The following is a 13,827-nucleotide window of genomic DNA, read 5'->3' on the forward strand; positions in this document are numbered from 1 at the left end:
CACTTACGAGCATTGTGGCATCCCTTTAGTCACATGATCAAAATTCAGACGCATGGCAACTGGTTCATATTTATGACAGTTGCGGTGTCCTCCAATCATATTACTTTTGCAACCTTCTGACAAGTAAAGTCAGTGGGGAAGCCGGATTCACTGAACAACTGTGTTACTAACTTAATAACAGTAGTGATTCACTTAACACTGTGGTCATAAGTATGAAAAATGGTCCTAAGTCACTTTTTTCAGTGCTGTTGTAATTTTGAACTGTCACTAAACGAACTGTTGTAAGTTGAGAACTACCTGTATCTTCCTTAACAGCAGAAAGTTTGGGCTTAATTGTGGTTGTAAATCAAGGACTATCTGCCTTGGTTTTGGACATCCTGCAGAGCTGGAGTTTCTGAGACATAGCGATGGGCGTTTGTGCATTCCACAAAGCCACAATGAAACAAATGATATTAAGGCTGAACTTGGGAGGTGACCTCAGCTGTAAAGTTTCCATTCAGCCTTCAGTCTTCCTTTCCTGAGAAAGGACAAAATGACGTTGGGACAGCTTCAGCCATGGTGGAAGATGCACTTCACTTTCACAAGCCTCCTTTGGTGTCAGACTGATAGGTGACCTTCCTTTCTTCACGTCTTATCATGGCTGAGGATGTTGGGACTTCGTCTGCAGAGGTGTCCACAGGGGAAGCCAAAATGGCTGGTGCATCCATGCAGGCAAAGCCTGTCCTTTTCTGGCATCCAGGTGACATCTGCGTTTCCCATTAAAAATAGGTGGGGCTACAATTGCTCAGGGTGCCTGCCATCTTGGTTTTTGCCCCCTAATGGCTACATCATTGTATTGGGCTGGAGCCTAGGTGTGTCCATGCCCTATCTGAAGAGCACCATTGGCAGAAAAAGAGGAGTGTTTGGGGAATTCTGGGAGTTGAAGTGCATACATCTTAAAGAGGCCAAGGTTGAGAAACCCTACTCTAAAGGAGATCACATGGACACTTGTCGCTGACAACTCAAGGGTGAAGGAGGTGGGAATGAAATGAACTCAGAAAGGACCCTTGTGAGGCATAAACAGAAGATTGTCTCTGTTACCAGAGACTGGGCTGGATAATAAAAGCAAGGCTGGCTAGGGAATTCTGGGAGTTGAAGTTCACATACCTTAACATTGCCAGAGTTGAGAAATACTGGCTTAGAAATTCAGCCCTATCTAAGCTCTTGAGTTAGAAACCAGCAGAGGTGGGGAATCGGAACTCCAGGCAATCTCAGATGTTCTACAACCTATTGGAAGTCTAATTTATGAATGAATGTCTAGTCCAGAGGTAGGCAACCTTGGCTCTTTTATGACTCGTGGACTTCAACTCCCAGAATTCCTGAGCCAGCCTGGGTCAGCTTGGAAACCTCTCCCTTTCCCCTCAGCATGGCTGGCTCAGGAATTCTGGGAGTTGAAGTCCACGAGTCATAAAAGAGCCAAGGTTGTCTACCCCTGGTCTAGTCTAATGAAAAAAAGGACTAGGGGTGACATGATAGTGTTCCAATATTTGAGAGGTTGCCACAAAGAAGGGGGAGGGTCAACCTATTTTCCAAAGCACCCGTGGGCAGGACAAGAAGCAATGGATGGAAACTAACCAATCAGAGAACCAACTTAGAACTAAGGAGAAATTTCCTGACAGTGAGAAAAATTAAACAGTGGAATGACTTCCCTCCAGAAGTTGTGGGTGCTCCCATCACTGGAGGCTTTTAAGATGAGATTGGACAACCGTTTGTCTGAAATGGCATAGGGTCTCCTGCTTGAGCAGGGCATTGGACTAGGTGACCTCCAAGGCTTCTTCCAACCCTTATTTTGTTCTCTAATTCTGTCTTTCCCAAAGCTCCAGCTTCAGCAGTCTCTGCACCAGGACCTCCAAAGATCTTTTGATAATTTGAAGGAACTCCTTGAAACAGCCAAGGGAGAGCTGAAAAGCTTTCAGGAGAAACAAGGAGAGGCACCCAACCAGGTAAGACTTCAAGTCTTCCTTGTCTCCTTTATTAAGCAGTGCCTCCCAAGTAACTGGTGCCACCCGAGGGTAGATAAATTGACCCCCCAACCCCTGGATCCCCCTGTTTGGCTCAGAACATCCCCATTCGTTTGCTCCAGCAGCAGATTAGTTTCACACCCCAAAAACTGGGCTGGTGCAGGTTGACAGAGAACTAGTCCAGCCCCTGTGCTTAAGGGGGCATTTATTTATTTATTTATTTATTTGTGAGACTTATATACCGCTTTAAGTGCAAGCACTCTCTAAGCGGTGTACACCAGTAAGCAATGTATATATATATATATTTACATTGCCCCCAACAATCTGGCTCCTCATTTTACCTACCCGGTAGGATGGAAGGCTGAGTCAACCTTGAGCCGGTGAGATTTGAACCGCTGACCTGCTGAACACAGTCAGCTAAAGTGGCCTGCAGTACTGCACTCTAACTGCTGCGCCACCTCGGCTTATGCTTGTGTAACCTTATTCTGCCCACCACCACACCTCCTTTTTAACCTGTTCCAGATGTGTTTAAAGAGCCATATCTGATTGGCTAAAAAGGTAAAGGTCTCCCTGTCCGTCATCTTTGTTTCTTGGCCGAGGGAGCCAGTGTTGTCTGAAGACAATTTCCGCGGTCACGTGGCCAGCATAGCTATCCACCAAAGGCTCACCGAACACTGTTACCTTCCCACTGAAGTGGCACCTATTAATCTACTTGCATTTGCATTCTTTCTAATTGTTAGGTGGGCAGGAGCTGAGGCGTGTAACGGGAGCTTACCCCGTTGCGTGGAGCTCAGGTCTCGAACCCGTTTAAGTCAGAATTAAAGTGGCAGAGGAAGGAAGACGCTGTGACTTGTTTAACCAAAGCCTGGTTTGTGCCTTCCTCTTGTCGGTAATGCCAACTGATTGTGATGGGCTTAGCCTTAGATCAGAGTTTCCCAAACTTGACAATTTTAAGGCATGTGGACTTCAACTCCCAGAATTCCACAGCCAGCGTTGCTGGCTGTGGAATTCTGGGAGTTGAAGTCCACATGCCTTAAAATTGTCAAGTTTGGGAAACACTGCCTTAGATGAAAGAAGAAGGAGGCAGAGGAGTATAAGCCAGGATCCTGGATACAGATGTAAGGATAGGTTGTGATTAAAGCAAGAGAGGATTAATAAACCAATGACTGCTTTGTTGCCTATAATAAAACACAGCTCTCTTCTTAGAATGAGCGGATGCATTATGCACAGCTAGAAAGAAGCAAGCAGAGTTAGGGTTTAAATTAACTGCGATCCGTGTCTGTCTGTCGTGTTCAGATTCCCTGGGATTTAAAACCAACTTGAGATTTTTAGGTGTTGCATTAAAGATCTGGCTGGGTGCTTAGATGTTATTTCTTACTGAATCTGCTCAGACTTTGAACTCATCATAATATTTGTAATTCCCATCCTTATATATTTATACTTCTTTGATCCCATTTTTATGATTCTTTTTATTTTTTTTCACTGAGGTTTTTCTAGGCTATATAACCACCGATGTAAATTTTATTATTGTTAAAGTTGCTTGTTCTAACGCACAATGAAAAAAGCTTAAAATACATTTTTTTTAAAATGCAGGACTTTTTAAATTCCATGTCTAATTGTTCCTTCTGAATTACTCCATCTTGCCTCTGGGATTATACCTGAATTCAGAGTGATGGTACAGGTAGTCCTTGGGTTAAAACTTTTCATTTACCGTCCCTTCGAAGTTAAAACAGCGCTGAAAAAACAGCACTTACGATCATTTTTCACACAACTGTTTCTGTATCTCCATGGTCACATGATCAAAATTCAGTGGCTTGGTAACCGGCTCGTATTTATGATGGTTGCATGTGATCCCTTTTTGTGACCTTTTGATAAGCAAAGTCAATGGGGAAGCCAGATTCACTTAACAACTATGTTACTAACTTAACAAGTGCAGTGATTCGTTTAACTGGTCATAAGTGTGAACTCGTCATAAGTCACGGTTGTAACTTCAAGAGGTGGCTAAATGAACGATTGTAAGTCAAAGGCTCCCTGTACTTTCAGACATGGAAGATTCTGTTAGTTCAGGGCTTTTCAACCTTTTCATCCATTGTACCACTTTTAGGATATGGTAATATCCGAGTACCACCAGTCGCCTAGCAAGTTGTCCAAAACTTGATGACCCCCCCCCCCCAAAAAAGGAAAAAAGTGATAAAGTACAGGTAGTCCTCGACTTATAACAGTTTGCTTAGTGACTGTTCGAAGTTACAATGGCACTGAAAAAAGTGCCCCCCAAGGCACAGCCGAACAAGACACCTGCCTGCCCACCCGGCGGTGCTCTTCCTCCTGTCGGAGGTTTCCATTGTTGTGAGCATTTCTGTTGAGGATTGGCAGCGGGGTTGGGGTGGGGGGTGTTTGGTTTTTATTCCCCCCATCTGCTGGGTGGTTGTAGCAGGTTTTGGTCACTTCACGTGACCCTGGGACACTGTGACCGTCATAAATATGAATCAGTTGCCAAGCATCTGAATGTAAATCAAAAGACCCTGGAGATGCTGCAACATTCCAGCTGATCAGCGCTTCTTCTGGGCTCAGCAGAAGCACCAGGATCAGTGCTGCTTTCCAGCTGATTGGTGCTTCTTCAGGGCTCAGCAGAAGCACCAAGATCAGCGCCGAGCTCCAGCTGGAGCCTGGAGCTGATCCTGGCGCTTCCACTGAACCCTGGCAGCCCTGCAGCCCCAGCCATCTCTCGCTCAGGCTTCTGCGATGCTGCCACCGGTTCAGCTCATTCCCCTCCCCCGCTACCACTTTTCTAGGATGCTCGTGTACCACCTGCCGGGTGCCAATGTACCACAGGTGGTACCCGTACCATTGGTTGAAAAGCCCTGTGTTAGTGTAACCTTGCATTAAAGACAAAGTTAATAATTCTGGTTATGATTCTTGCCTGGATTACCTCTCAGGGTTGGCATATTTCCCTTTTTCGTCCACCCCACTCTCTGTGGCACAGGAAGCTGGTTTTCCACTTGAGAAGGCCATGAATAACCAGGAGCAGCTGATCCTTCAACTGACCAGGTGTCTGCAAAGCAAGGAGGAAGTGCTACAGGTGAGCTGAGCAATAGAGACCCTCCTGGTCTTCCAGGTGATGAAAGGAACGCTTCACCTGTCTCATTTCCTGGGTGAAGGTTATCATAAGGGAAGATGAAGGAACTACAGTAAGAGGGCCGTTTTTGAGCCAAATTCTCATTGGCTCAAGTATTTCCTATTTGTGCTTTGAAAATAAAACATTTGGAATACTTCCGCTGTTTCATTTTTGATCTCCTGAAGAACTGGAAGGATCAGGTCTAAATCTCTGCTTGGTTCTTGATCAGCAGCCTGTTCTTGATCAGTCTTAACCTCTCAAGCTTGTTCTATTCAAGCTGTTTCCATCAAGCTAGAATCAATCACCATAATTTCCACAAAAATAGCACTCTGCATAGTGCAAATTTCAACAAGGCAATCATTTTATCTGCCCTAATCAAGACCTGTATTGCTTGAGTATCCTAGGAAAAATGTCGAACAAGCAAATAACATAGTAATCGATGGACTAAAATGTTATTTGAGATAGATAGATAGATAGATAGATAGATAGATAGATAGATAGATAGATAGATAGATAGATAGATAGATAGAAATAAAATAGCAATCCACCATCCCTTTGCAGTGTGAGATGGAAAGGATATAAAGACTAGACTAGACTAGACTAGACTAGATTAGACTAGATGACTAGAATGGAATGGAATAGAGTAGAGTAGAGTAGAATAGAATAGAATAGAATAGAATAGAATAGAATAGAATAGAATAGAATAGAATAGAATAGAATAGACCTTGGAGGTCTTCTAGTCCAGCCCCCTTGCTCAAGACAAGTGACTGTCCAGTCTCTTAAAAACCTCCACTGATGGAGCGCCCACGATTTCTGGAGGCAAGTTGTTCTACTAGTTAATTGTCCTCACTGTTAGGAATTTTCTCCTTAATTCCAGGTTGCTTCTCTCTTTGGTCAGTTTCCAACCATTGTTTCTTGTCCTGCCCTCTGGTGCTTTGGAGAATAATTTGACTCCTTCTTCTTTGCGGCAGCCTCCCAAATACTGGAACACTGCTATTATGTCACTCCTATTTCTTCTTTTGACTAGCCCAGGGATAGGCAACCTTGGCCCTTTTATGACTTGTGGACTTCATTACCCAGAATTCCTGAACCAGCCATGCTGACTCAGGAATTCTGGGAGTGAAGTCCACGAGTCATAAAAGAGCCAAGGTTGACTACCCCTGGACTAGCCAAACCCAAGTGCTGCAGGAGTTCTTCATATGATTTACTCTCCAGGCCTTGGATCATCTTAGTTGCTCTTCTCTGTACTTTTTCCAAGGTCTCAACATCTTTTTTGTAGTATGGTGACCTAAATTGATTGCAATATTCCAGGTGTGGCCTTACTAGGGTTTTATAAAGCGGTACTAATACTTCACATGATGTTTATACAAGCCAGGATTGTACTAGGTTTTTTGGCTGCTGCTGCACATTGCTGGCTCATAGTCAAGCGATCGTGCACTAGATATTAAATAATATCCCAGATGGTAATAAAAAGGAAAAGATGAAAGTGAGGAAGGAAAGGAAGGAAAGAGGAATTTGGTCCTTTGGGAGAGGAACTCTGATCCTTTTGTCCTATTTTTCTTCTCCAGGACTGCCTGGCCATCCTGTCATCACTCAGATCGCCTGGAGTGAATGCCCCCAAGTTGGAAACCCTGATCAAGCAGATGGCCGAGCATCTGAAAGATAGAGACCAAGCATTAGAGGTAAACCATAATGAGGAAAGGGACATGCATTATCCTCTTTGGGAGCAACCAAAGATCTGGGTTGTTCAGGATGAGAACTTGGGAGCTTGTGTTCCTTGTTGGTTAGATGGACAACCTGTGAGTTCTCCCTTTGTAGCTGAACTACAACTCCCAACAGTTCAGCCAGCAAAGCCAAGGCGAGGGATTCTGGGATTTGTAGTTAAAGAACATCTGGAAGTTTGGATTAGCCCAATACTTCTTCAGATTAGAAGCTTGATAGCAAAGCACCAGAATCTGAGGTTGAAATCCCAAGTTACATGCAGAAGCTTCTCCAATTCAAAGGGTCAGTATTGGATAGCAGAGCCAAGAGTGACACAGATGTTCTCTAATGTGGGGAACGATGCTAGTTCTTGAGATGACATTTAATATTTTCCGAGTATATTTAAATCCAGAAGGATGGTGAGAAGCTGGCTCTCAGAAGAAAGAAGGGTATACAGTGTAATGGCTGAGCAGCAACATTTTGAGGCAGTTTAGCTCGAGTGTCACTCTTCCTGCTGTGACAGAAAAAGAGGCCTTGTTTGAAATTCTGCAAGCATGATAAGCTATCGTTATAGGCCAGAAGTCCCTCATTCCTGACATAAGAAGGTGTAAAATGGTTGCTCAGGCATGAAATTTTGTTTCCCTTCTGACCACTGAGATGGCCTACTTGCATAAGCCTATTGTCAAAGCAAGAACATCCAGTGTTAATCGGAACCATGACACCTACCTTGAAATTTTAATATAACAAAATAATAGTTAATAATAATAATAATAACAACAACAACAACAATAACAACAACAACAACACCATACCGGCTCGGATGTCGCCCGGGTTAACAAGGTCCGCGCTAGATATTGGAGTTCCTGGATATCTGGTGAAAAATGGGTTACAGGACTCAGGACTGTTGGCTGAGCAACCAGGGCCAGCAGCTGCAGAGCTACTGGAAGAAAAGGTGTTTACCCGTCGCAGATACACAGTGATTGAAAACAAAGAAATAATGATCTGTTACTACAGATCAAGTCCAACAAGAAGACCAATGGTAATAGGCAATCCCAAAACAACTGGAGCACCACTTGAACATCATTGGCATTGACAAATTCGCTATTAGTCAATTGCAAAAGGCGGCTTTACTAGGAACTGCTTCCATCCTGCGACGATACCTGTAATACCATCAAACATCCACATCTGCCTATCCCAGGTCCTGGGTAAGGACTCGATAGGTAGATAAAATGCCAAATCCAGTCTGAACATCTGGCTGACTGTGTGATGATCCATAATAAGAGTAGTAATAGTAAAGTTGGAAGGGACCTTGGAGGTCATCTAGTCCAACCCCCTGCTCAGGCAGGAAACCCTATACCATTTCGGACAAATGGCTGTCCAGTCTCTTCTTAAAACTTCCAGTGTTGGAGCATTCACCGCTTCTGGAGGCAGGTTGTTCCACTGGCTAATTGTTCTAACTGTCAGGAAGTTTCTCCTTAGTTCTAGGTTGCTTCTCTCCTTAATTACTTTCCATCCGTTGCTTCTCGTCCTGCCTTCAGGCGCCTTGGAGAATAGCTTGACTCCCTCTTCTTTGTGGCAGCCCCTGAGATATTGGAACCATGCTATCATGTCCCTCCCTTGTCCTTCTCTTCATTAAACTAGACATACCCAATTCCAGCAACCGTTCCTTATATGCTTTAGCCTCCAGTCCCCTCCAGTTGGAAGGGAAGTTGTTTTTGTTGTTCAGGATCTTCATAAGAGACTTGGACATGTAATATGGCTTCTCCTGGGAATCTTCATTTTGCTCCAGGTCTTCCACTATGGGGAGAAAGAGAAGATATTTATACCAGGTTGGCTTGTATGATACATTTCTTCTCCAACTTGAGATCCTTCAGATACTGTTCTGATCCTTGTTTCCTGCTAACTTCATGGATAGCTCCTTGCAATTTTCTTGGCAACATTTTCATAGAAATGAAATGAAAATGTAATGAATAACAGACCTGGAAGGGATCTTGGAGGTCTTTTAGTCCAACCCCTTGCTCAAGCAGGAGACCCTATACCTTTCCAGAAAAGCCTTCAGTGATGGAGCATCCACAACTTCTGAAGGTTGTGTTATAAATTATTGTTATAAATTATTGTAGCTAGGTCTACTTATTTATGTTAGTCCGCAACGTGTAATATAATTGAGACCAATATATCCGTTACTAAGCAAATAGTTGTTATGTGAGTTTTGCCCCATTTTATGACCTTTCTTGCTACAGTTGTTAAGTGAATCACTGCATTTATAAGGTAGAAACATGGTTGTTAATTGAATTGGGCTCCCCCATTGACTTTGCTTGTCAGCAGGTCACAAAAGTTGATCACATGACCCTGGAGACATTGCAACCGTCATAAATATGAACCAGTTGCCAAGCATCTAAATTGGATCACTTGACCCTGGGGATGCTGCAATAGTTGTAAGTGTGAAAAACAGCCATAAGTCACTTTTTTCAGTGCCGTTGTAACTTCGAATGGTCACTAAATGAATGGTTGTAAGTTGAGGACTACCTGTACAGGATTACTACAGTTGTTGAAGCATTGGGAATCAGAAATATCTGAGGATCCTTGGGGTAATAGATCCTGCTTCCAACCTCAAGGAAGACAATATATTTATTGTCAATAAAGTATTCTATCTTCTATCATTTGTCTGTCTGTCTGTCTATCTATATGTCTGTCTGTCTGTCTATCATCTATATCTATCTATCTATCTATCTATCATCTGCCTATCTACCTACCTACCTACCTACCCATCCATCCATCCACTTGCCTGCCTGCCTGCCTGCCTGCCTGCCTGCCTGCCTGCCTGCCTGCCTGCCTGCCTACCTACCTACCTACCTACCTACCTACCTACCTATCTATCTATCTATCTATCTATCTATCTAAAATAACTCCTAATTCTCTTTTTTTGCTTTGATCTCCTCAGAAGCTTCTATCCAACCATTTCTTGGCCCTGGAGTTTGTGCACCGTCAGTTGAGGCACCTTCAAGAAGCACTGAAAGATAAAGATGCTGATCTGGCACGACTCAACACCAGCCTCCGCACTGAAGAGGAGACCATGCATGTATGAATGGGCAGATATGGGGTCAAGTCGGGAAGGATCTGGTAATGCAGACAATGGGGTGGAAGATTGATTGACTTAGTGCAACACAATGGGAAAAGAAATTGTAGCCCTGGCTTCCTTCTTAATTGTTTTTTCTCATGTTTCTAAGTGTGTGAGATTTTGGAAAGAGTGTGACAACTTCAAAGAGTAGGAGTGTGGTGGCTCATGTGATTAGGATGCTGGGCTGTTGATTGGCAGGCTTGAGTTTGAGACCCAGGTGCTGCCCCATGGCGGGTGAGCTCCTGTCACTCGCTCCAACTCCTGTTGACCCAGCAGTTTGAAAGTGGGCAACCGCTAGTAGATAGATGGGTACCACTTTGGTAGGCAACTTAACAGGGACACGAAAAGAATCCCCATCTCGGTGTCTCCTGGGCGATGGTGATGTCCGACATGGAAGTTTAGTATAACTTCAAACAGTGTTTAACAATATTGCCTTTTCCTTCTTTCCAAGTTTCTTGTCACTAGGATCACAGAGAAGCATTGAGTGATGGTTTCATGCCAGATACACTGTATCATACCTTGTTTATTCGCTTATATATTATTTATACATTTATATGTTTTTAGTAACATTTATATGTTTTCTGTTTTCTTTTTTAAAAAGTATGCATTCTTGCTGAATGAGTTGAGTCCTCAACTTACACTGGTTGCTTAGTGACCTTTAAAGTTATAACAGACTTCCCCGGAGGTGCTTACCACCCAGTTCCGAAGTTCCAATGTCCCGCCCCCTCCCTGTGGTCATGTGACCTCATGCCAGGCGCTTAGCAACCAGCCCACATTTACAATCCTTTGCAACAGTCCTGTGTCCACATGATCATATTTATAATGGTTTTGTTGAAAACTAGCATTTAGTTCTGGTTTTCGGCAGAAACAGCTCATGGGAAATGATGGGTTCGCTTTATGACATGATGCTCACTTTACAACCATGATGGTTGCTTAATGACCATGGCGTTCGCTTAACGACAACTGCTAAAATGTTATAAAGTTGGGTCAGTCACGTGGGTGACCTGCTTTACGACTGCCATAGCTTAATAGGCAGACTCCATTAGAGTCATAAGTCAAGGACCAGCCATAATATAGATTTTTCCAAGTTTGGAGGAATAATCCTTGTTGCAAAATCTCTACAGGTAGTCCACAGCCAACGACCACAATTGAGCCCCAAATTTATGTGGTTAAATGAGAAATTTGTTAAGTGAGTTTTGCCCCATTTTATGACTTTTCTTCCACATTTGTTAAGTGAGTCACTGCAGTTGTTAAATTAGTAACAGGGTTGTTAAGTGAATTGCTTGTCAGAAGGTCGCAAAAGATGGCCACATGTCCATGGGACACCGCAACTGTCATAAATGTGATTCAGTTGTCAAGCATCCGAAATGTAAATCACGTGACCATGGGGATGCTACAAGGGTCATAAGTGTGAAAAATGGTCGTAAGTCTCTTTTTTCAGTGCTGTTGTAACTTCAAACGGTCACTAAATGAACTGTTGTAAGTTGAGGATTACCTGTACTGAAAATTGTGACTATCGAGAGGGAGGCTTGGGACAGATGAGAATCTAATAATAGTAATAGTAATAATAGTAATAAAGTTGGAAGGGACCTTGGAGGTCATCGAGTCCAACCCCCTGCTCAGGCAGGAAACCCTATACCATTTCAGACAAATAGCTGTCCAATCTCTTCTTTAAAACTTCCAGTGTTGGAGCATTCACAGCTTCTGGAGGCAGGTTGTTCCACTGGTTAATTGTTCTGACTGTCAGGAAGTTTCTCCTTAGTTCTAGGTTGCTTCTCTCCTTGATTAGTTTCCACCTGTTGCTTCTTGTCCTGCCTTCAGGTGCATTGGAGAATAGCTTGACTCCCTCTTCTTTGTGGCAGCCCCTGAGATATTGGAATACTGCTATCATGTCCCCCCTCGTCCTTCTCTTCATTAAGCTAGACATACCCAATTCCAGCAACCGTTCCTTATATCTGCAGCTGTAGGTAGTCTCTTTTTATTGACCGTCTGTGATCCTTCTTCTCCTTCCCTTCCCCCAATGTCCTAGGCTCTGCGGGAGCTTTTGAACCAGAAGGACCGGGAAATCCGTCGTCTGGAATCTCTCTCTGCCTCAACTCAGGACTTCTGGCAACTGCAGGACCAAAGCTTGCTCTTCGCTTTGAAGGAGAAAGAAACCTTAATTAAAGCCCTCCAGGAAGCCTTGACCAGTAGCACCAAGGATGTGGAGGTAGCTCTTCCTCTGCCAAATTCAGATTTTAGCTATTGATATGTTGTATGGGTAGTCGTTGACTTACAGCACTTTGTTTAGTTACAACGGCTCTGAAAAAATGGACATGACCATTTCTCACACTTAGGACGATTTGCACCACCCCCTGTGGTCACGTGATCAGAATTCAGAGGCTTGGCATCCAACTCATGTTTATGACGGGTTGCAGCATCCCGGAGTCATTGTGATCACCTTTTGTGACCTCCTGACAAGCAAAGGCCATGGGGAAGCCACATTCACTTAACAACCGTGTGACTAACGTAACAGTTGTAGTGATTTGAGCCGAGGTGGCTCAGCAGTTAGAGTGTAGTACTGCAAGCCACTTTAGCTGACTGTGTTCAGCAGGTCACCGGTTCAAATCTCACCGGCTCAAGGTTGACTCAGCCTTCCATCCTTCCGAGGTAGGTAAAATGAGGACCCAGATTGTTGGGAGCAATGTAAATATATATATATATATACATTGCTTACTGGTGTACACCGCTTACAGAGTGCTTGCACTTAAAGCGGTATATAAGTCTCATAAATAAATAAATAAATAAATAAATTTGCTTAACTGCTGTGGCCATAAAATGGGGCAAAGCTCTCTTAACAACGGTCTCAGCAGCAAATTTGGAGCTCAGTTGTGGTAATAAGTCAAGGTCTACCTGTATTTGTATCCCACCTTTCATTCAGGAACTTGAGGCACCCTAATAGTGCTCTTTTTCTTACTTTTCTACACAACTATAGTCTTCTGAGGTAGGTAGGGTGGAAAGAGGGTTCCATGCAGCTTCCATGGTTGAAGAATGATTGGAACCCGGGTCTCTCTTCGGCTGGCCCAGAATCTTTCCTTCTACCCCCTCCGGGTGTTGGGCTGAAAGAGAGGGTCTGGCCCAGAGTACTCCAGGGAAATTACATGGCTGAGGGAAATTAAGGTTATAAAAATAATATAAGCTAAAAAAAATGCTATACATAGAGATTATTATTTGTACAAATATAAAAAAGTGTTTATATTTAACCATTTATTTACTGAAAATATTAAGAATTACACTTTGCTTAAGGTTGAAGGAGAATATAAATGGGAGAAGGGAAGATCAAAGAAATATATTATTAAATATACTAACTATGGAATTATCAAACTTAATCATTACTGATTGTTAATTGATTGTTTTTTTTTCTTTTATTAAAACATAAACCAAAACAACACGCTGTACACTAGGCACTGGAGATTGTTACGTATGAAAAAAAAAAAGAAAAAGAAACTACATGGCTGAGCGATAGTTAGGACCTGGGCCTCCTTGCTTCTAATCTGGCACCTCCAGTACCCTACCTGCACATTCAGATATTTTTAGATGCACCCTGTTTCCCCCAAACTAAGACCTAATTGTAAAATAAGCCCTAGCATGATTTTTCAGGATGCTCATAATTTAAACCCTATCCCAAAAATAAGCCCCAATTAAGATTGTCAGCCAGATGGATGCATTTAGTATCGTATTTCTCTGAAAGTAAGACCTAACAAAATAAACCCTGATGCGTCTTTTGGAGCAAAATTTAATATAAGACCCAGTCTTGTTTGGGGGAAAATACGGGTAGCATGCATGGAACCTGGCTCTTTCCAGATTGAACAACTGTGATATATCTCCTCCTGCCTCTGTCTCGGCTCTAGGCC

At 43.2% G+C, this 13,827-nt stretch overlaps 1 protein-coding gene across 1 annotated transcript in view; it reads left to right on the top strand.

Annotated features, from left to right (window-relative positions):
• The window catches only part of LOC120305190 (centrosomal protein of 135 kDa-like), a 29,617-nt gene that overhangs the window by 8,822 nt on the left and 6,968 nt on the right, over positions 1–13,827 (top strand). Inside the window, exons 3-8 of the mRNA XM_039336633.1 lie at positions 1,857–1,982; positions 4,984–5,079; positions 6,684–6,797; positions 9,758–9,895; positions 11,964–12,143; positions 13,825–13,827. The exon at positions 13,825–13,827 is cut by the window's right edge and continues 174 nt beyond it. Of these exons, the coding sequence (XP_039192567.1) occupies positions 1,857–1,982; positions 4,984–5,079; positions 6,684–6,797; positions 9,758–9,895; positions 11,964–12,143; positions 13,825–13,827 (657 nt within the window). The remainder of the gene's footprint in view (positions 1–1,856; positions 1,983–4,983; positions 5,080–6,683; positions 6,798–9,757; positions 9,896–11,963; positions 12,144–13,824) is intronic.

This window comes from Crotalus tigris, unplaced genomic scaffold (assembly GCF_016545835.1).
Source record: "Crotalus tigris isolate CLP2741 ecotype Arizona unplaced genomic scaffold, ASM1654583v1 scf7180000017666.379230911805:20528666, whole genome shotgun sequence".
NCBI classification, from domain to species: Eukaryota; Metazoa; Chordata; class Lepidosauria; order Squamata; family Viperidae; genus Crotalus; species Crotalus tigris.